The following is a 24,368-nucleotide window of genomic DNA, read 5'->3' on the forward strand; positions in this document are numbered from 1 at the left end:
ATGGCAATTTGTGGCTCTTCACCACCTCCATACATGCATCAGCTTCTCAGATGCTGCAGTCCACATTTAAGCCTAATTTAACTCCCATTATCAACCACTTCAGATGTTTATCCTCCAGCTGCTGCTGCTTCTGCCAGAGCATTAAGTGACAACAAATGGCCACGCTGTCCATCTTCCCAATGTCCCTGAGAAACTTGGTATCAGCTCTCCTGTGTAATTCTAGTGTCTGGATGAATTCTAACACCTTGGGACAGCTCTGATAATTAGATTCAAACAATCTGACCACTGAACGCTGAATAACTATTAAAATACTCTTCCTAAAAAGAGAGCTTGAGAATTCTGGGCTTGTGTATTTGGTGTTGGTTCTGAAAGCAGCTTTTGCTCTCTAAAGGTCCAGCCCCTATGAGTGGTTCTTCATGCCAGGTACATAAATACACATAAAGGATGAAGAAGAGATGTTGAACTTTCTCTCCTCCTTTTTGTAATAGATTGGTCTGAATCTGCCTGCAGAAAACCAGAGAAGAAAATTGTGTAGGAAAGTTTGCATGGATATTCTCTGTGCTAGAATCAGGTTGGTGCTATCCATGCTCCCCTTTCATATACAAAGTGACATTTTTAGAAACACTGGCTAAAGGAAGCTTAGAATTAAAACTTGCACATATCAGCAAATTTGTATTTTTGAAAGTCTTGATTTCAGCATATATGGAGAGGTTATATTTTTAACAAACTGCATTTAAAAAAAACCTGTCAGACAGTACACAAGGTCTGTTTGCAGAATGACTGCACAAATTCCTGCTCTGTGCATGCCATTTGACTCAAAGTGCAATCCCAAAGACAACAGGTCTCTGTTTTTCACATACCAATTGTTGGCTTGAATCAGTGAATTCATTGTCTGAGCCTGCATGACCACAGTCATAATGTAATTTAAATAAAGTTCTGGTTCCCCAAACTTTTACAAGTACTTTGAATACTTTTTGATATCACAACATCACTGATTACTCTACAGCAGCCTCCAGACTTGAAAGCTATACAACTTTGTGAGGAAACAAAAACCACCCTACAAAGCCTCACATGATTGATTCTGAGGCTGTTTAAAAGCTTTCCATCAAATCCTACACCTTAAGAGACCTGCACTTGGTTTGTGAAGGTTCTTTAGAGGGCAAAGCACTGATTTCTCCCACTGTGCCACATCTCAGGTGGTGCCTGCAGGAACAGTGGCTCACTGCAGAACCTGCAGGGCCTCTCCTGGCAGCCAGGTACAAAAAGCTCCCTCCAGATCCTTCTCCAGCTGAGAACAACCCTGCAGGATGCTCCAAAGGAGAGCTCCAATACACCAGCCCTTCCTCTGGAGAGAAAGCAACAGCATTATTGAATTATTATTGAATTAATACACCCTGTAGTAAAGTTGAATTTACTTGATTCAGCCTAAATTTAACTCACCCATAATCTCTATGCTTACCTTCAGCTAACAATCCCATGCCATCATTTCCATTTTCATTTTATTGCTGCTTAACACTTTTTGTTCAGTTCCTTTGCTGTACACAGGGTGTAGAATCCCAACAGCCAAAAATGCTGTTCTTTGCAAAATTTATGCTGCAACAACAGCCAGAATCGTGTCTAACCTTCATTAATATTCAGCTCTGGGTACTCCAGTGATAAAACTTAAACCAAGTGATTCAGTTATAATAGCAAGTACCTCTAGACAACATTTCATTATCAATTTGCTGTCACTGCAATTTGAGTAGGAATCCAAATTTGTTGCAGTATTTTTGGATTTTCATCTAGGTTCTAGTATTATTCATCTACGAAAGCAATTAGCAGAAAAAAATATTCAATTATTAAATGGCCCCAAACAAACAGTGAACACCTTTTCAGTCAAGAGTTCCATTTCCCAGGACAAAAGAAAGGGCATGTGAAAAAAAGCTGTTTAAAACACCTAAGTACACTCTGATTTTTGCAGCTAGCCATCAGCAACAATACTGAAGGGAAACAAAACAGCTGAATACAGCGTTGGGCCTCTTAATTGGATCAGAGAGGTAATGAATTAAGTTCACAACTGCTTCTAAAGGAAACACGAGGCAGAGGTTTTCTGTATCAAAAAGAGTTATCCACCTTAAAATGGGAGCTCAGTATAAGTTACTTGTAAAGGCAACTCACTGTGGTCAGCAAATATCCTCACTAGGTGTGATTCTAAGAGACAGGACAAGTCAGGCCTTTCCTGCCTCAATCACTGCTCCATTTTACAATCTGAAAGAACCTAATTTGGCCTAAATTTAAATTACATAACCTCAGCTCCTTTCAATGGGAGCTTTACAACCATAAATAAAGACAGCTTTTGGTCCTGACATGGAAACATCATTGAATTTTGAATTAACTAGAACACACGCACATTTTCTTATACACAGCTACATTCTCTTTACAGACAGCATCTAACATACAAAAAAATAAGAATTCTGGTGTAGCTACCTGCACCTTCTGGGTGCACACCACTTGTGAAAGTTTTAAACTCCAGATTGTCCACAACAAATCAGGAACTCATCAGTTTCGTGCCTGTACTTCAACACTAGATTGTTAACCTCTTCAATATCTAAAGCCTACAAAATTTCCACTTTCCTTCACTGAAAAATTACTCCTACTCCTGTTTATGACAACCATGGATGTAAGAGAAATCAAGCTCAAAATCTTCATTAGTGTCAGATTAAGACTTAAAACATCCAGAAATGCTGTGAGAAAATTCCTGGAGTAATCCTAACATTCACAATACACAGACTATGCCAATGCAAAAATATAAGCAGTATGAATGCAATGGCCAGCATACAACTTAAAAGAGGAGTAAATTCAAGCATTTCACTAGACTTTACCCATATCATAGATGCTGAGGTTTTTCCAGTCACTATTTCTCTTACACTGAAAGACTTCTATCAAAGTCACAGTATTTAGTGTGATGCCACCATAACTATCTTCTGAGGTCACCATGCTTCAGTTTTACAACTCTCATGTCAAGGAGATAAAGGGAAGGCAGGTTAAAGAGCCAACCACTACTACTACACCATAAAAATCTACTGACTTTTCTCCTGACATACAAAGGTCCTGTGAATTTAAAGTTTAAGGTCTTAAAACTCACATTCCTGCATTACAGATTCTAAGCTTCAAGTTTTAATATTCCTGTGTGTCACAGGATTTCTATTCAGTTTTCTGTGCTTTGCTCTAAACACACCTACCTAGGGACAGCTAAAAAAAGAAAAAGGGGGGAAGGAAAAAGAAAAACAAGGAAAACTGACCTGTAATCTGAATAATGAACCAGGTACAGCAGCAGGACAGTGACCTGGTGCAAGGAATAGCTGCAGGAAAGCCCTGTTCTTGCTCAGTGTAAATCACACACAGGAGCTGTGCAAGTCTCAGGCTCTTCCCTCCAGCCATGGAAATTACGCAATGCACGCTGCCTCTGTGCTAGACACACAAAGAACACTTTTATAGAAACTGTGCCATAAAAATATTACAGACTGCTGGAGCAATCACCAAAGGAACCTGTCAAAAAATTGTCAAAATGTTTAGAAAGAGCTTCCCTTACTAGTGCAGACCTTTATTTGCTAAAAGGAATAAATTGGAAGGTGCTGTTTGGATACTCTAAACTCCTTCATCTGCATATCCACTTAATCCACAGTGAGGAAAATTAACAATGCCCTTTTGGTTTTAGGAGCAACATGATTGCTCCTCCTTTTTATTTTACTTGCAAGGAAATATATTCACTGTATTGTACACTATAAACCAGGCTGCTTAAAAGAAGCAGAACTCACAATGACAGGGGCAAAGGGAAGGAGTTGCAAATCTGAACTACTGATTTGACTCCACCTAAATAAATCCCTACCACCCTAAAGGTTAAAAAGTTACATACAAAGATAGCAAATTTCTGGACTTTGTTGCTACAGGAAGTTATGGAGAGAGATAAGATCAGCAAGCTACAAAGGAATTTAAAGGAATTCATGGGTAACAGGTTCTTAAAAAATAATAATACAAGGAATCCATAGGCATGTTCCAAAACACCTCAAAACAGACAATGGATTCTAGGGTGCTGACAGAAGGAGAGGAAGAGAGATCCCCATGGGGCTGCTGGCAATTTCTGCCAAGCAGCTTCTCCTGTTGCTGCTCCCCAGGATGGTGCATGGGACTGCACTGAGCAGAGGTCCCAGCAGGGCACCTCTCCAATTTCAGTGCTACTCTAATATTAAAATCTCTGTAGTTCACACAAAACCCAACTCCCTCCATAGGCAGGGAATCGCAGAACGCTGGTATCTGTCCTGTTTAAATTACACATCCTGTTTTCTTCATCTTGTTATCAAGGCAGTTAAATCTAAGATAGGAAGCAAAGTCTTTGAGATAAAAAGTCATTTGCTATTGTTTTAAGTAGTCAGAAGGAAGTCCCAGTTTAAATAAACAGCCACTCTGCCCAGGGATCACCACTGGGGAAATGCTGGCAAGCTTTTTTTTTTAATCTGACATTAATTTTAGATGTAACAGCTTTCAAACCGATTTGCATTATTTCACAAGTAATCTACTGCTACACTACTTTTGATATATTTTTATCTATTATTTCATAACAAACCAATCAACCTAAATGCAGTCCCTGCAAGCCCTGTTCTCTGGTTATCAGGTAACTCCAGAAAAGCATTGCCCCTCTAAGAGCAGGCTGTCAGATGGAAGGAATTCAGAAAGCACAATGCAGAATAAGACTGAATTTCAGACAACTAACAGATCTGTGAGCTCTGTGAAGAAACTGTGAGGAGTTCAACATCCAAATTTGATGCTGAAGAGAAAATAAAAGAAAAAAAGAGATGATCTCAGCAGCAAAGGAGCACGTGTTTTTGTGCTAGTGGGGCTGGTGTGTTTACAGGCAAGATGTGCCAATGTTGCCCTCATTACTATCACACACACAGTGTTTAATCTCTGTGGTAAGGAATTATCCAGGAAAAGAGCTTACACTTCCAAGAGACACTAAACCCAACAGGAAAGCTGAACACAGAGAACTTCACAGGCTTGCAGGGAGACACTGTCTGCAGTCCTCTGAAGAATTTTAAAGCAATCCCAGCTCCATAAGTTATGATCTCCCACATCTCAGCTACTAAAAGGATGGGAAGTTGGCCAATGCCATCACCTTTAACAACTCAAGGCTGATACAGCAGCAGTGCCTGGCCAGACCTGCTGCAGTGTCAAAAGAGAAAAACAACTCCAGCTCCTGCTTCAGCTGGAGAGCTAACAATAGATGCAGTGCATTCCACGGATCAAATAGAGCTGCAAATAATCCCAGCATTTTTTGCCATGGTCACAGGGAGAAAGAACACAGGCTGTCAATGAAGTTCTCCCCAAACTGGGGAAATAATGGGGGAAGTCTTATTTTAAAATGGCTTTTTATACTATTATCTCTGAAGATAAGCAAATAGATTCTAAAGTGGTTTGAGCTGACCAACCCTTGCCTAAACCATAGAGCAAGACATTCTGAAGCTAGGAAACAAAAATTCTCATTTTTAGACAATGACCTGACAATGATCTAGACAACGATCTTTCATATGCCTTTTGCAAACAAGGCATATAAAAGATCTTTTAAAATGCATACTAAATTTAAGATTGATATTTCAGTTGCAGTTTGTCCAGTTAGTCCAAATAAATCACAGAAAAAAAATCCCTAAAGATCTCTAGAAGAATAAAACGTTTTTAAAATTATCATTAGAAAAATTGTTCCATCAACTTCAGAATTTTTAGGAAAAGAATGGCAAAAAAGCAGATAACAGTTTCAGACAAAAATTCTGCTTCTAATTTCTACAAAGCTAGCAGTGAAATACAATTTTAGCAAGTGCTAGGCATCACTCATCAGCACTTAGCGAAGCTTAGACAAAGCAGTGATCAGGTAAGCCTTCATAACAACATTTATTTTGACCAAGCATAATTAAATTCCAAAACCTTGAGCTAAGTTACACTACAAATCAAGTTCTCTTCATCCCATTACATTTTTTGGTAGCAGTTCCACAACTGCTGGGCTATAAAGATGTGGATGCTCTCCTGCTCATGTCATCAACAGGTATCTGTAACCCTGCAGTAACCACCTGGAAAGCATCCTTGGCAGAAAGCTGACAGACAGACACTCACTGCCAAATGAACATTTGTTTCATTAAGAATACCACTGAGAGAGGTTTAAAATGCAAGCATCTATTTCAGGTTTTCACTTGTGCCTTTGCTGGTTAAGATGGGAGCAAAAGGCAATGCTTGTTTTTGAAAGGCATGTGATAATCCTGATAGGAAAAATGGCCACTTACCTCACCCTCTGGATTTTACTTAGAACAGTAATTTTAAATAAACAGCAATTAAAAAACCAAAACAAAAGAAAAAAAAAAAAAACACAAAAACCCCCCCACAGACCAGTTAAGTTCTCTAGGTACATGAAATTTGCTGGATAAAAAAAATGGGCAGTTTCCCCATTCCCACTCCTCTTCTGATCTCTTTTTCCATACTGTCTGTGAAGCTTTTTAAGCCTAACATCCAATAGGGAGACAAGCAGCCTGAAGTTACTCACTTAAGCCTGAAGATGCTCAGCAGTGTACAGGAGATGAAAGGAATTCCATGGAAAGACAATAGCTACAAATAGCAGCTTGTTGCAACACAAAAGGAAAATAAAATGCAAAGGTTTTCACATTTTCAAGCTGTTTTGCAGACACGAGTAGTGATACTGTTTTTAATAAAAATTCAAATGGTTTCAAATAGAAGTAAATAATCCATGATTACCAGTTTAAAAGCTTATCCCCTAAGTGTACCAAGTAGCTACACAGAAAATTAGTATTTGATAACCCAGTCCAGCAGTATTTCCAACACTTCCAGACAATTATGAAACACAAATAAGCTGTGTACAAAGGAGACAAACCACCTGTCTCTTAAACTATTTTATAGTATTTTTGCTAGGTGCAGAAGCCAGAAGCACTGCTAATTACATCTCAGCAAAATTATCTCTCATGGTACAAAGCTTCTTCAAGCACAGGTTTATTTTTAAGTAAAACATTTTGTTTTAAAAAAAATATTATATTTATAAACTTTATACTGTAGAAGAACACACTATAAATCACAAAACACTCTCTCATGCATTAGACTTCCTTAAAGGTTTCTCAACTATGCAGATTCCTTTTATGACCATATACCTCATTCTGATGAAAACATGGAATTTCTGCTGCAAGTCAGAGCAAATTTAAGATTCAGTAGAGAGCAAATTTAAGATTCTGCTACAATCTACTGCAGCAAACAACAGCCTGGGCCAGACTGAAAGGATTTTAATCAGGTGCCTGCAACACACTGGAAGCACAGTAAGGGAATGGAATCTAAAGCACAGTGCAATTGTGTAACTACAGCAAAAGAGTTTATGGTAAAAAGAGGATTATTCCTGCAAAACCAAGCTCCTCCCCTCTTTCAAGCTATCATCAGCAGGTTCTAGGCCAGCATTTTACCCCAAAAACCAGTCCACCCTGCTTGGATCCCAGGAGGGGAATCCTTCACAAAGGAGCATTACAGGGGAGCTCACACCACTCTCTTTATGCTTCAGTCTTTTCCCTGCAGTACTGACAGAGATACCAGCAACAGATTTGCTTTTACAAAGCTCATCTTCTCAACTGTGCAAAAATTTGCAAGCTACAACCATGACTGATCACTTTTTTTTGTATATTTTGTGTCTGCACTCACAATGTACCTTCTCCCCATGAGAAAAACCTGAATGTCACAGCTACGAGCCTCAGTTTTCAGGAGACTGCAGTTGTTTGGCTTGCACTGAACAGATACAGCTCCGAGCTGTGAAACTCAGCAACATTTTCCAGGAAACTACTACATTTCAGCTGGTGCTCAGAGCTCAGCCCATGGAGGGATGTCAGTCATGTTTGCAGAAGCCATGGCCCAGCGTTACATCCAGAGCAGACGTGAGGTTTGGAATGGGGAAGGAAGCAAGCTGGCATGTTGAACTTCAATCACAACAAAAACACCAGCACAAGCTATCAGTAAAAACCTGCTAAAAGGTAACAATTGCATCTTCAATGCCACTTATGAATTAATGATGTCAAATAAGTTGAATTTCCTCCAGTTCTTCTGGAGTTCTACATGAATTACCACACAGGGCAGAGAGGCTGTCAAATGACTTTGTTCTTGACAGCATTCACAGGGCATTTTTGTAAGAGATTTATACACAAAATTACTGTAAGAAGAGCAGAAAGGAGATCTGAAAACCTTATTCAGACACCAGATGCTCCACTCAGAGAAAATATATCAAGTGCAGCTTTGCAATTCCTGTGCTGCAGCAGAACCATGAGGAGATGGAAGAGTATTCTTGCTATCAGAGAGGAGAGGAGCCCAGAAGAAGATGCAAGCAGGGTAAGAATTCTGATTAATATTAGCACACTGGAAGAGTGACAGAAAAAACAAGTTCAGGTCTATGTTTAGACACATGCCAGTGAACAGATGCAAATCAGGATGTGACAGACTGGACAACAATCAGCCTTAGCTTCCAAATGAGGGGGACCAAATGCAGTAACAACTGGCAGGAGGTCTTAAAAACAGACCACAATGAGAGATTAATGAAATTGGTGAGCTCAATCTTCAAAAGACTCAGGAGAAACACAAAGCCTCACATGCAGTAGAGTAGCTTCAGAGAGAATAAGCTGGTCTGTACTATCCATGGTTCGTGAGTATGGAAGCCTTAATACACAGAAGGAAGATTTAAATAATGTAGTGAGACAAAACCTCCAATCATAATTCAGAATGGGAAAAAGTTTCACAACAGAGGTGATACCATCCCAGATTAAAGATACATTTAAATAAGGTTTCCAAACTGCAACCTACAAACCAGAGCCTGCAGAAGAATCTGTCTGCCTGGATGGTCTCTGGCATCATTTCTCTCTGGATCCTCCAAAGATTTAGGCAGAGAATGCGTACAGATATTTTGAAAAGCTGTTCCTTGCTGCTCAGAGAGTACCACACCACCTCCTTCCTAAATAACCAGCCTACATCTGCCATGTAGCCAAAACTCACAAAATTGACCCATCTCATCATTTGTTGTGCACGTCCAGTTATCCAAAAGGAGTCACTGGGCTGCCCCAGTCAGGTGAACATCACCCATCTTTTATCTGTATGGCAAAGGGGAGACCAATTTAATCCAATCCAAAGCACCTTCAGAGAAAACCACCACGTCTAACCCACACAAAGCACTAGGACAGTGAACAAAGTGTTCCAGTCCTGTCTTAAAAGCTGATGGATAACTATTGATGGATGTTAATTGGCTGAAGTTAGCAACTCTGATTAAGCCCAGTACAAGGAGAGCACAGATCCCTGGAGTTTGGGCTCCTGGCAAGCACACCTTGCTGTGATCACTCTTTGCTTCCTTCATGTGCATGCTCTGCTAACAGCACAAGAACTCCCAAGAGTTACAGTGATTTTAGGCAACACAATCTGTTCCAAATCTAGGTGCCTTTCAAATATCATGGCACATTATATTTGGCCCATTATTTCCATCTTTAAAGAACATGAAAAAATTACACTGGATTCTGGTTTAAAAATAAACTCCAAAGTTTAAAAAAAGTACATGAGTTAAGAGCCCTGCAAAGTTCTGGTTGCTTATATATGAAGGAAGGAGAGACTTGCAGTTGTAAAACCATTAAAAAGTCTTAGTTACATACTTACTCCTCTCACCCCTCCCACCTTTTTTCTCAGACTGCCTCTGACTTTGGATAGATGAACTGAGGAGTAAACGAACAGCTAGTAGGTTTCTTCATTATTCAATGTGTAGTGACGTTTTTTGCACATTAATCAAAACTTGTTCTGAATACCAAATTCAGAAGTTATTCACAGTTTAAGCACAGTGTCATAAAATATAGCATTTGAGAGCTTCAAACTTGAGCACAGCTTCTTTTTAAGAAATTAGCAAAAGTTGGGAAGTAAAAGAGAAACAGACAAGAAGTTGTTTCCTCCATGGGAGGGCTGAAGCACAACAGATGGGGCACCCAGGCTTCTGATATTGCTCATTTAATCCAAGATGATCTAGGAGCCTTTGTCTTCAGTGGCCATCTAAGATTCTCTCTGCTTTGAAGGACTAAGGTAGATGCTGAATAATTTAATATTTTGACAGATCAGGCCCACAGCCTTAAGTTAGTCAGTAAGAAAACAAGCTGGGACACAGCTAATGAACACCCCTGACAACTCTCAAGCAGCACCAAAGGACAGAAATTCTTTGAAAAATAAGAAGCAGTCAGTGCTTGCAGAAAACACTGAGTCCATGAAATCATCTTACCTCCAAGCAATTCCCTATCTCATTCATTAGAGTATTTCCAACCTCTGCAACAGAGAAAGAAACTAAAAAACAAACAAACAAAACAAAGCAGGCTTCAAACCCCCATCTATTTCTAGCTGCAAACCAGAATCCAGGCTCTGTTGTATGGGAGGAAAAAACAGCATAAAACCATTCACATGCTCCAACATCCTTTTTGAGATAATTCTGCATCTAGTGTATGCATACAGGTATTAATTAATGACCAAGAACTAGCTCACTTATACACAAAGATTGTATTGATTTCTTTTCAACAGCCAAACAGAGCTTTGGACCACTGGTATCAAACCTACAACATTTTCTCCAACTTAATTTCAATGTGAGGGGAAAGATGATGGATAGGAAAAGCTGAGTGTGTTGTCATAGCCCTATTATAACAGCACAGCATCTGAACCTAACTTTTAAATGCTCTTTGTTCTATAATCAGTGTCTACAGAACATCCACTTTCTACTCTGAGTTCCTTTAGGATTTACCAAAGCAGCCTGCCAGCACACTGCTTAAAACTTACAGCTCAAATTTCCCACCTTCCTGGGTATATTCTACAACTTCTCCATCTACACACTAAAATAAGTTCATTTCATTAAAATTACACATCAAAATATTATTTTCACAAATAAATTTCATTCTGACTCCCTTCTCAAGAAGTGGAGACAGTTTTACAAATTCCTGATATTCCATTTTTACAAATTCCTACTGTTTCCTGTGCCAAAAGACAGAACTAAAACAAGCCATCACAGCATTGAAAGTCACAAGCAGTTTTTTTATTCTCATCAAACATTTGTGCAGCAGAGGCAGAGATTCCTCTTCCCAAACAGAAAGCAAAAAGGCCCCAAGCATCCCTGTCCATGTATTTAAACCATTCCTGTGACAGAGCTCAGGTTTGATCTCACCAAATGCCCTAAGAATTTTTTTAGGTTGCATCAAATTCTCTTTGTGTACACAAATGTTTTTTATGGGGCCAGTTTGAGAACAGGCACACAATTCCCTGGCATTGAGGTCTGAATTAAGCATCAGACTACCAGAAAGGCATTTGTGCTACTAAAGGCTGCTTGCTCAATGATGCTTTATAGATTAGAGACACCCCCTTGGCAAAACAAGTAAGAGAACAGTACTGAGACGGGTTTTGAACCTTTTCCTAGCTCTACTTCAACTCTTCCTTTTGGTTTCTGCTTCATTAAAAAGCTACACATAAGTACATCTACTACAGTATTTTTTTAAAGAAAAGCTACTTTCAAATCTGCTTCAGATTTAAAGAGATGTTAGACAGTTCTAAGAGCAAGAAAGACAGTACTTGACCTGCTAATTTAAATATCTACCTTAATTTCAGCTTAGATTTTGTGAATTGTCCTTCAAAACCCACACAAAAATTCAGAAAACTGACTAAAATAAGATGATTACACAGTATAAACATCATGCCTGAGACACAATGCATATGTTAAAAAAGCACAGTATTACAAATCCTCAGCTTTCCAGTTTATGTATTTAAGACATCTATACTGCTTGACAGGTTTTGAAGCAAAGATCAAATTAACATCCTCCTCGATTTCAAATATTACTTTTGCCTTGTTTTCCACTACAGAAGACTAACTAGATTATAAAATAATGCCTTACCAGATGTTGTCATTTGTCCATTACTTAATTACTGCTTCCAGAGCCACAGAGGGTAATTTTCCCAAACACGCTCTAAACATTTATTCCAGAATCCATTGAAAGCAAATATGCAGAATTCAGTTGCTGAGACTGGTTGGGTTTAGCACTGGAGGGAATGGGGAGGTAGGCAGAGGAGATATGAACACATTCAAACATTAACATTAAATCTAATAATTAAAAATTAACCAGATATTTTGGTTTAAAGATTCAGATGACGCCATCTGCGTCATGCATAAAGGTCCTCACAATTCACAGCCCAACCATCTTTTCCCCCATAGAACAAATTTCTCCCTTTGGAAGCGCTAACACGTTGCTTGGCAATGCCAGCCCACCTCGGGGAGGGTAACCAGCAGCCCTTTTCTGTCTGCCTGGCAGCCTGGCTGTGCTGCACAGGTGTCCCATCCATGCAGACAAAGAGAGTGCACTGACGTCACTGCAGCCCCAGAATAGCAGCTCCAATGCACATCTCATACTCCAGGGCTACAGGAAACCAAACCATCCCCTCCTGCTCAAGTATAAAATGAACGGGCACAGATATGTGCTGGGAATACCAATTTAATATATCCTGTACTAAGTGACATTCTGTTTGTTGCATAGCAACAGGAATCTACTGCAGAAAAACAATATGGAACTTTTTTTTTTCCCCCCACTTGCCAAGCTACAATTAACCCCAGTCTTCCTGAGAAACAGAATATCCACAGCATAAACATTACCTTTGCCACCAGTTACCATCTCCAGCATTTATTCTGTTCTATATTAAAATGATTTTGTGCATTTAAGTTGCTGGAGGGTAGGGTGCTGCCAAGAGAAAATTCCCTGCTGCAGTGCATATGGCCAGCAACATTTTAATTCTTTAATAATGACCAATAAAAAGTTCTTAGAAGCACAAAAGCATGAAATGCTTTTGTCATTTTACAACATTTCTGTCATACTATGTAAAAAAAAATAAAGCACTCAAATTCTGAAAGAAAAGCCTATGGCTTTATTTCCAAATGGTTTTGCTTTGTTTTGTTTGGGAGATTAGTTTTGTCTTACAAAATAATAAAAATGAGCACCTACCCAAACTACTTTGAAGTTAAAATTAGTTTCTCTTCAGATTTCATAACAATGTATGCACACTTAAACCCTGGGCCTCTTCATGGGAAAGTTTTCTATAAGACAGTAAGAATTGCACAAGATTTCCCCATGTTCCCAAAAGAAACAAGAAAATTACAATCACTCAAGAGGCTGGGAAATTGATACATTGATACACCATAAATTATATAAAATTATGCAGCAGCAAATTGGAGAGAATCCTCTCTCAGGTTTTTGTTCCTTGGGTAGTTCTTTCTTAAACACCCTCTCCATTCCAAGACAAGACCAGGCTAAGCTCACAGAGTTACAACCAAAATACCTGGTAGGTAAGTGGGCTTTGGGGTGAGTCTAGTCCCTAGAACCACCCCAAGCACAGACACACTCAGGGCCCAGGAGGTTAGTTCAACTCAAGATGGAAAAAAGTGAAATTTTAAATACATGGATTCAAAATCTGGGCAATGTTGAGACTGGTACTACATAAATCACCAAAGCTGCAAGCATTCCTCACAGTTACATGAACAGTCTCCATATCAAGATTTTCTTTTCATTGTTGGGGCAGGAAGCACTGCAAGAGGAGAGGTCTCTTGATCCATCTGCCCTAAGAAAAGGAGGCATGGAAATTCAAGGCAAGATATCCTGGGTATTCAGAATTGGCTTAACAGTACACTCCTCTATCCTGTGGTAACTGGGGATTTCAACAGGGAAAATAAAATCCTACTATTAAGTGTTATTAAGCATTAGTCATGTCTAAAGATGCAAGCCTTGCAATGCAATCCACTTCTATCTGCATCCTACAGATTTACTACACAAAAGTCACACCAGTGACCAAGACTGTGTCTCCACAAAAATAACAAACATGTGCTCTTTAAAAAAGGCATTCCAAGCATCCTTTTCCCCCAATGGCTTCCAGTAGTCAGATGCTTCAAAGGAAAATATATCTTGATGCTTTAGATGGAATTAGTGACATTTGAAAAGTATTCTCACAGGTTTACTTTCTGACATTGCTCTCTGCAATGCCATCTCCACTTCCTTTATGCAGACATCATCTTTGTAGAGTAATACAAAAACAAATTGCAGTTTAAATAGATCCTACAGCTGCTAACCTGTTTTCAAGCACCCAATTCCTTAATCTCTGAAATAAGAATTACACCAAATATTGCTATGAGGTCAGACATCAAACCATGAGCTACCTATAAAAAAATAAACCACGCAGTAACATTTACCTGTATCTGCAACAATCCACACAGAACAAAACCTCCACATGATGTCTCCAAATAATTGAGCAACTTTGTGAGGAACTCAGCCTTTGGGTGTGTGAAGTTGCCCGTGTCCTGTTCCCCACCACTGCAGCAGGTGATCTAATGAAATATATGGCCTCTCCTTACAAAACCTTTGTCATGTTCATAAATTTAGAGCAACACAGCGACAGCAACAGCATTCATAACCTGCAAGGCAACCTTTGTGTTTGTCATATGCCATCCATTTGTGGATTTAGCTATTGTTGGAAGCTACGTTCCTGTGACAATTACAGGAGCACAGACCTGTTCCATCAGTGACTAAGAAAGGTACACAAAATAAAAAGAATACCCTTTGGTTTCAAAGTCACCTTTACAGTATGCCAAAGAAAAAGCCTGAAGCCACCCTATTCCTCCAAACTTTATGAACAGACTACTCAAAGATACTGACAGAATACAAAATCAAATCCCTGAGTGCAGCATCCAGATTTCTTCATCTCACAATTCGATGCAAGGTCAGATGTAAAGTGCAGCAGAAATCATTCTGAGGATAATTCATGTATGATGCAGTTAACACAGCTGATCACCAAACCAAAGGCTACTGGACTCATCAGTCACAGTGAGAAAATAAAACAATGATTTCCACCACAATCCTTCAGACTGCAGCATAAGATCTTGAAGATGCAAAATCTATTTGGCTGACTTCTTTTATATGCTTACTGCTTTGGTCTTCTTGCTCAATCCCAAAGTAAAAATTTTCATCCAAAAGCCACTACTGCATTTCCACTCAAAACCCAAGGAAACCATTGAAATGGTACAAAACCTCATTGTCAATTACTCTCCCAAACACATCACACTGAAGAAGCAGCTGAACAACAACTTTAATGTTAAAGTTCAAGCAATTACTACTCAAGTGCTCTAATCATTCATCTCCTCATCCTCCTACTCATGACTAGACACAGGTTCCCTGCTCGTTTTCCAAAATGGACCTCTCTCCTCAGCCTTCCCTTGGTGAGAACAACACTGAGCGGCAAAGCTCAGTCCTCCCTGAGCCCTGGAACAGCAGGCTCTGACCAAGGGGGAAAGCACTGGCTACCAGAGACCAGGGACAGAACTACTGACTTCAGACCAGACTGTTCATATCTGACTGGAAAGAAATCCTGTGTTCCAAATATGTTTATTTCATGTACATATATCACACACCTCCTGCACCATCCTCCTAATGTGATTCAACTAAGTAGATCAGTGTATAACAATAAATTGAAATATAATTCTGACCATATTCTGAGATTTCTATCAAAGCAGAAGTATTTTGAACTAGGAAAAAAAGTAGTACCTCTAAACATATTCTTTTTTTAAATAAGTCAGTATTTCTGCTAGAGTAGTACATATCAAAAACCAAACCATACCTCTTAAGTAGCACGTTCAGTGATTAAATTTACATATACAAATGGTAAATTTCAACACTGTTCATTTCCCTAGTGCTGTCATTCACTATTTTGATTCATTATCTCTGCCAAAACTGGGCTCATTTGGATCAGGTTTCACTGTTTGGTCACTCTGGCCACACCATCTATTTCAGACAATAGGTAACTACGTTTATTCTGGAGTTGTGAAGTTCATTTACCATCATCCACAGTAGCCAATTGCAGATTTCTAAAAACAGGCTTTGCAAATGCATTCAAGAACACAATACAAGTTTTCTAGGAAAGCTTCACTGTGTACAGTTTTAAATACAAATCCAACAATATTTAAAATAAAATCAGTTTAATAAAACTTAGGCTGGGTACTCTTAAAGAAGAGCCAGCACTGTTTAATGGACTAAGGCTTGCCAAATGGATCATACATTTTCCTCAAATACCAACAAGAGTTCAACACAGGAGATATAATAAAAGGTGCACACATCACTATGCACTGTTTATAGAAGACTCTTTTATAGAAGCTTTTAAAGGAAAGCAAAGGGCAATGAGATTTTTATAGAACAGGAAAATATAGGGAGAAAACAAGTTTTCAAAATGAGTAGCAGTGTATAGTGTTCATTGTAATGCATTATTGACATGAAAAACATACACTAGCTAGAAAAGGAAAATTCTTGCTCATCTGGAGCTGGAGGCTTGGAGCCTGAAAAAAGCCACATATTCACCATAAGTTATTGGAAGAACTAGTGATTTTAGGCAGCAAAACTGCCAGGTTCAATGCCCAGATTTACTCAGAGCATATGCTTAAATCACATTTGCAAAGCCAACCAGAGAGCTGAAAGGAACCTAAAACTACCAACCACCTCTTTCCACCACCGCCAGTAAAAATACCACTAATGCAGCACTATTGAAAGTTTTGTTGGAAATATATGAACTACAACAAGAGTCTTAAATCATCTTTCCATTTAGTACTTCCATTTCCAGTCCATACAACAGGAAATAAAAGGCAACTTAATGGAAATCTCCACAAAATATAAAGTTCTAGCAGACATGACCACTTACAAAGACATATTGGTCTACACAACTGAAACAGAAAAGTGTTCACCAGGAGCCAGATGGGACCACAATGAAACTCTACCTAAACTACATGCCCTTCAAAGCATTTCAGTTTAAAAGTTGCTTTCACTGTATGGTAACCAGCAATAAACTGACAGAAGGCAGTTAAACTGCATTTTAGGAAAATGCTTTAAGGACATACATAGAAATTTATTTCCTCTAAAAAGAAAATTTAAATCTTTCTTTACTTGCTATAAAACTGCAACTAATGCAGAATATAGGCCTCAACTATATCAATGATTACTCTCGCTCTTTTACCATTCTGCTTAATTCTAGGTTTCAAAAGTTCTGTTCTGGACTAGATACCAAGTTTACTTCAGCAAACCACAACCTTGCCTTACCTTCCATATGGAATTTGCAGTAAGCACAGATTATTTTGTAATCCAGTTCAGGAAACAGAAATTTCAAATTTGTGAAAAGACAATGAAGAACAATTTCAAACAAAACCCTTCCGATTGCATTTGTGCTGCACGCTAGAAGTTTATAGAGTTATTTCTGGCAGCACACCAGTCCAGCAAAGTAGCATTTTTGTATCACCCTCTGGAGTGCAATCAGTTTCCACTTCTTTCTCCCATACTTCACCTGGTGTCAGCACCTTCCTTTACCATAACATAAAAAGAAAAAAAAAAGTCAAAACACACAACACCAACTCACTCACTCTGCAAAGAAGCAGACCAGTTTTGGACTAAACTGAAATTGTTTTTACTATTCTTCTTTTACATAAAACAGCTTTGCCTGGAGAATTTTCAATATGTGAAACCAAGAGCAGAATATTTCTTTTGCCTGAATACTGGTGGTGTTTTCTTTTAATGAGCCTTGCCTAAAGACTACTCACAGAGACAAGAGAGTTGTACTTCAATCCCTCACATTCACTTGTGCACTGATTCCCCAAACATGTGTGTGTTACAAGCAGCTCAGCTGGAAAGATGGATCCGAGATGGACTGACACATCATCCCACATCCTTGCTCCCCACCAGGCTGTCACCAGCTTTGGGCAGGAGCCCCAGAGAGATGTCACATCACCTCCCCAGCAGCAGTTCCATAAGCTCCCATACAGAGCCACAACATCAGGAGCAGCACAAACCAGCACGTAACACCAGCACAGGCTGGCAAGCACAACATCCCCATTCTCTTCTGGAATCTTTAAACATTTCTCATGAAACAGCTACAGTGAAAGAGACTTGTAATACATGATAGCAGGGAAAAGGTTTGGCAATTAGAAGGATAATTTATTAGGGGTATTTGAAGTAAAATTCAACATTTTTCTCTGTAACCAGTATTGCTACGGAGCATTTTCAAATCAGACTCAATTACTTAGACACACGTTTTTATTTCTCATGTTAGAAAATCTGAAAGGTGAAATAAGGTGGTGCAGCTATTTCTAAAAGGGGAAAAAGTGTCTGTATATTATCCAACCAAAAAAAGCTCCATACAAACGATGTTCTTCTCCAGGTTAGTGAGAGCCCATGGGAAGTTAGGAAAGGCACAGCAGGGACACAACAGTGGCTCCTCACTGCAGGGTTAAATACAGGCAGGTACAAAAGCAGTTTGTACCTCACTCCCACATCAATCCCAAGGGAGAGTCTAACAGCCCAAGAACACAAAGTAGCTGTATTGAATTCCCAAGGACTGGCAGGGCAAGGTGGGGTGGGAAAGCGAGGCAGGCACCAACAAATAACACAGCTGACAGCTCAGCAAGGCTGATGTGACTTCAGTCTCTGCTACATTTAACGTGAGCTATGACGAAATAGATTTTAGATTTTAGAAATCAATTTTTTATTAATTGAACACAAAAAGCACCTATCTTCTGCTCTCTCCCACCACTACAGCACTCTTAAAACCTAAACATGCCAGGATGTTTAAAAAGCTGGCACATGGATTTCTCCAGCGCTGAGTGGAAGCAGGCATGAACTGTCAAAAGCAATTCTAGATGAAAGGTCAAAGCAAAGAAGGGAATAATATCTGTTTCACAAAAATACATTTGCTCTCTCTAGTAACGAAAGCAAATGACTCTATGCAGTGGTTCAATAACCCATTTCTATAATAGTTCCACATGAGCTGCCCTGGCATGGCAAGGAGCAGCCCTCATTACAAAGTATTTCCAATCACATGCCTGAGGCACAGCCCAGAGACGTCACTTAGGGCAAAGCATCCACTGAAACAGGTGCTGGGAGAAAAATGTTTCTGCTTTTTATGGAAGCGGAGAAAAAAGGCTTTTAGGCTGGAGTGGCCTGAAGCAGGATGCCAACTAACCCGCTCTTGTTTTCTGACCTCCAACAGCAAACACGAAACCCTGAACCAGAGTCAAGAAAAAACTCGTACATGCCCTTCCAGAGAGCATTCCTCAATTATACACACTCCCAGACTGTTTCTAATTTTTAGAGGCTGACAACACAATTGCTAAGATGGTCATAAATAGCTTTGTCTAAAAAAAATTAGATTCTCATTCCTGCAACTCTCCATTCACAGGGCAAATTTTTAAAGATTTATACTTTTACTATCAAAATAATTCACTAAACTATCCAGAGGCCTTGGGGGCAAAACAGCTGTCAGATCCCATATCAGGTGGGCAGAAACAGCCTGTCCAAAAATTACTTGCAACTGTCACAAATAAAGTGCAAGCTAAAGACCACACTTTCTATCAGACAGATGACTCAGTCCATCTGTTAGTATACTTAAGAACAAGGAAAGTAACCTGAATTTTTGTATCCACCTGAAAAAAAAAACCCCTGCCCACACCACCAATTTTTCTCTTGAGATACAAGCAATTTTAAGAACTGTATTGCTTGCAGTTATGCATATCCAGTCTAATTTAACTGCCTGCTTGCACTTCCAACATTTTGTCAAATATTTCTCAACTAAATTAAGCCTCCTATTTCAAATACACCATTCGGGCAAGTATTAAAACTAAAGGCACAATTCCAAAGAGTTACCTTACGTATCCAAGAATAACTTAATGTCACCATCAAATTGATGGCCTTGCTGCTGTGCTGTTTCACCACCTTAAATAACTGCAGTTATTGCAGCAGACTGAAGTGTACTATTGTCTCTAATAATGCTCTTGGTGTACCCACTTTCCTGGAAACCCCATGAAATGTGTGTGGGTTCCTCAAGCATTCCTAGTCCTAATGGAGGTTCATGTTTTGTTACTTGTGCTGTGGGCTTGCACTCAGTAAACACTGAGTATGGGATTAGTTTTCTTAACACAACACTTAAAATACAATGAAGGCTTATCAATCCAGGCACAAAAAATGCTGACTTTTACGTAATAACATGAAGTGCATTCTGTAGCAATGTATTTGAGCAGAAAAGCTGCTGATTTAAAGTAAATGGAAATTTCAGTGTGACTTAGAGACCACAAATTTAGCCACCTTTTTAGCTTCAAAACACAAGTGAGAATATGACATGACTTTTCAGAAAAGGCAAAATCTATAGTGACTTAGCTGTTTGCCCAATCTAAACATGGAATGAAATTCACTTATATAGTATATAGATGGGCATAGTAGCCCATCATAAACACATAGTATTATACTGGGCTCTGGAAATACTCAAATTTAAAATTTCTAAAAAATGCTGTTTCTTTCCCAGTTCTTGGGAACTTGGGCAATGAAACCCGACTAAGCAGTCTGCTTTCTGACCAGCACACTAATGAAAAACAATTCTTTCCCACACAAAGAAATGGATGTAGTAATCCCAAGAGAAGGCTGTACAGTTTGATTTTTAAGAAGTCAGTATCTTGTAAAGCTCATTTGTTTTTATTGGAGTTAACACTCAAAATGAGCCTGATATGCAAAAAAAAAAAAAGGTAATTCAGTTAACCTTCAGTGCAGAATCCCAGCTCTAGCAGCAGAGTTGTGTTTACCAGCTTCTGTAACACAGACTTCAACATATGCTACAATAAAAGTCTGTTCACACACGTTCTTCTTGTACAAACAGGATGGAAATCATGCTTTTACTAGAACAGGGGCACCAAACTCTGCTGTTACCTGCACCTCCACCACCTTCCAGTCAGCTGGTGAATGGAAACTCCCCTGAAAATGCCCATTCCTGGATACCTATTATGTTGTAAGTGCTCTCAGGAAAGTGGATTAGGGGCAGCACTTCTGTCAGCCGAGCAGAGCACAAAGAGAGCAACAGGTGTCCGTGGGAATCAGCTGTTTACCTAGGGCAGGAGACACAGATACACACAGCCCTATTCAGGCACCAAGTAACCTCATACTCAGGCTAGACCATTTCACTGGGATATTTAATATTCAGGGTTTCTCTGCAACCTAAAACCCCGAACAGATGTTATTCAAATAGCATATCATTTCAATTTGAATACAAAGCAGACTTCTGCAAGAATTAATTCTTGTGGAGTGTCGGTGTTTGTGTCTTACAGGGCTGCTGATTATTTGAACATTCAAAGATGCTCTTCACAACGATGTTTAGTATTATCTGACAGAAGGGAAATCAGTTTCCTCTTTGGTAACTGACCAGCTAAACACCCAGACAAGACACAAGATCTTAACACAAAATCATCAGAATTAGTTCAGGCTCGTGATGGCTGAAGAAAAGAGAAAACATAGGAAAGAAAGTGAAGGTGCTTCCCCCTCACCCTGCTCCAGTTAATCTATTTATTTTTTTTACTCTTTGGAGTACCAACTGCACACTTACCTGCCCAAGAGCAATGACAGAAGGCAGTTTACTCATCCCACGAGACCATCAATATTGTGCCAAAAGTATATTTTTGGTATGAACTGCTAAGATTTAGCAGCATCTGCAAACACAGGAGCTGTATATGAAATGCAGGTTGCTCATCCCATCTGCCCTGTCACTCCTCACCCATCAGACCTCGCCTTGACCAGCAAATACACATTAAAAGTCATTGCCTGAACATATACAGCATGAAGACATTGTTTGAACATGTTTCAGAAATATACCATCAACCATAGTCTAAACAAGCCCAAAGAGAGAGCAGTGCAGTGAAAGCTTGCCATTGCACTGGAGTCGGACCAATTAAACAAAACCGAGTGAGTTTAATAGTGCCTCTATTGAGAGAAAATGCTTCTTAAACCACATCATTTTTTTAGCCTGTGTAGTTTAATTGGTACAGCTTGTTTCTTTTTTTCCAGAGGGCTGGAACCAAGCGTTCTGGAAGTCAGTTTCCTTTGAAACACCCCAGGACCACTCAGAGCAGCCCTCCAAATCACCACTGCATCTCCCTCTGCTCTCCAGGCAGGGCAGAAAGCTCCAAGGCCAGTAATATATTCATTTACCTACATTTACTCACTGCTGCAAGTCAGCTATTCAAACACCTAAATAAGCAACCTAAGGGTAGGTTCAACCTAGACACTTTCCTGTTGTGCTGGTTGAGAGGAATACTTGTGCTCCCTCCAAGCTGGCACAAGTCCTAGCACACATACAGCTACACAGCTACACTAGCTCTCCTCACTCAGCATCACCCTCACAATTAAAGAACCTTTTGCCAGCACGAATCCCAAACTTCCACGGGGCTTCCCGAGATGTTTGTGCCAAGCCTTGCTCGACTAGCAGCGTTCATTATGCTGAAGGCTGTCAAGATAATTAAAAAGAACACCTCTGCTTACAGGATCTGGACACAAACTTGTGGGTTTTTCCAAGTTCGTTTGCAGGATATCTGACTTCTACATGAGCAACACGAATAACTGAAAATAAATTATCACAAGACAAAACAAAGCTTAAAATAACGCGGGACATAAATACCTACAGTTAACAAAGAAAACTAGAGGGAAATACAGGAACACAATTCTAAACAAAACAGCAGGGAGATTGTTCCCATGCTTCCCGCTGCAACGCTACCCTTTCCACTGAAGGTGCACTGAAAGAGGGAATCCTCGCAGTACAAAAAATTTTATTAGGATTTTCCTGTAATTGACAAGGAATCCCAATGGCTCGTCAGTTTTACGCAGCAGAGGAATTTGCCCACTTTGATCACGCAAACCTTGCCGGACCCCTACTCCAAAGGACCTCACAGTCGTGTCTTTAAGACAAAGAACGCTCATATCCAACTGCAAGGCAGACAATAACTTCCAGGCGAAAGGAAAAAAAAAAAAAAGAAAAGGGAAGGCATGAGTAACTCGTTTCCCCAGCTGTCTGAGAGAGGGGCAGGCCTACAGGGAGCACGGCGGCGTCCCCGGCCAGCCGGACCGGCGCTGGCCCGGCCACTGAGCCGCATTTCTCACCGGGTCCTGCACCAATCCACAGAGGAGATTACGGAAACAGAACAGGCGCTAAAAGCGAGCTGGGGGGAGGATGGCGGGGGGGAAGGGGGGAGGCAGAAAATCGCCTTCGAATGAATGAAGCCGGCGGGGAGCGGAGTTCCCGGCGGGAAGGCGGCAGGCAGGCACCCACCTCCCCGCCTGCCGCCCCCAGCCGCGGCCACCTCTGTGTTTACATCGCGCACCTCCGAACGCGGCACTTCTCCGGCTGCCGAGAGGGGGATCCCCCTCCCCGCTTCCCCCCGGCGCCTCTTTATTGATTACCGAGGGAAAAGCCCAGCTGCTGCTGCAATGCAACACGCGCCGGCTAAGGCGGAGGGAAAGGGGGAGAAGAAAAAAAAAATCCACCACCGGCAGAGAAAGAAAGGAGCCGGGCGCCCGGGGCTCACGCCGTGCCCGGCCCGGGGGAGGCGCCGCAGCGGGGCCGCCCCCCGCCCCGGACCCGGGCCCCGCCGCCGCCCCCCGACCGCAACTTCGCCGCCGCCGCGGGGGGACGGGGACGGCGGGCCGCCCTTCCCCCGCCGACACTAACAATGGGCCCTTCCCCCACCGCGGGGCTCCCCTCGGCCCGGCCCCCTCCCCCGCCGCCGGCCGATCCCCCCGGCTCCCAGTGCCCTTCCCGTTCCCGGCCGTGCGCCGGCCGAGCCGGGGGGCGCGGAGCATCGCCCCCCACCCCGCGCCCGCCGCCCGCTCCGGAACCGGCCGCTCACCTCATGGTGCTGCCCGCGGTCGGGGAGCCGCTCCCGCTGCCTCGCTCCCTGCTGCGCCGCCTCCCCCGCCCCGCTCCGCCGCTCGCCGCGTCCCCGCAGAGCGAGACCCCCGGAGAGCGAGACCCCCGCCCGGCAGCGCCGCCCGCCCGCTCCGCCGCTCCCTCCGCCGCCGGGCCGGGCCAGACCACCGCGGGGAGCCGGGGGTGGGAGGGGACGGGAGAGGTGGGGGAAAGGGGCGGGGAGGAGCGAACCACCGCGCGGGAAGGGCGGGGGGAAAGGAGGAGGAGGAGACCGAGAGCGGGCGGGCGGGGGCGGCCGGAGACACCGGCGGGGCCGCGGGAGCGGCGGCGGCCGGGGGTGCGGGAGCGGCGGCGGGCGGGAGGAAAGAGAGAGGGAGGGAGGAAGGGGCGGGCGGCGGAGGAGGCCGCGCCCACCGCCGCGCTGTGCCCGGGAGGCTCGCTGGGGCTCGGCGGCCCCGGCGCGGGGTGGCGGGGGTGGAGGGACGGGCCGGCCGGCCGGCCGCAGGTGAGGCGGCGGCAGGAGCGGCGGCTCCTCGGGACAACCGCCCGCCCGCGGCAGCGTC

General features: G+C 41.7%; 1 protein-coding gene across 9 annotated transcripts in view; it reads right to left on the minus strand.

Annotated features, from left to right (window-relative positions):
* Positions 1 to 24,128, minus strand: part of ENAH (ENAH actin regulator) — a 92,039-nt gene extending 67,911 nt beyond the window's left edge. For all 9 annotated transcript variants that reach the window (XM_064709488.1, XM_064709487.1, XM_064709486.1 and 6 more), the window contains exon 1: positions 23,786 to 24,128. In XM_064709488.1, the coding sequence (XP_064565558.1) occupies positions 23,786 to 23,790 (5 nt within the window). In that variant the 5' untranslated portion in view covers positions 23,791 to 24,128. The remainder of the gene's footprint in view (positions 1 to 23,785) is intronic.
* Between the last annotated feature and the right edge of the window lie 240 nt (positions 24,129 to 24,368).

This window comes from Zonotrichia leucophrys, chromosome 3 (assembly GCF_028769735.1).
Source record: "Zonotrichia leucophrys gambelii isolate GWCS_2022_RI chromosome 3, RI_Zleu_2.0, whole genome shotgun sequence".
NCBI classification, from domain to species: domain Eukaryota; kingdom Metazoa; phylum Chordata; class Aves; order Passeriformes; family Passerellidae; genus Zonotrichia; species Zonotrichia leucophrys.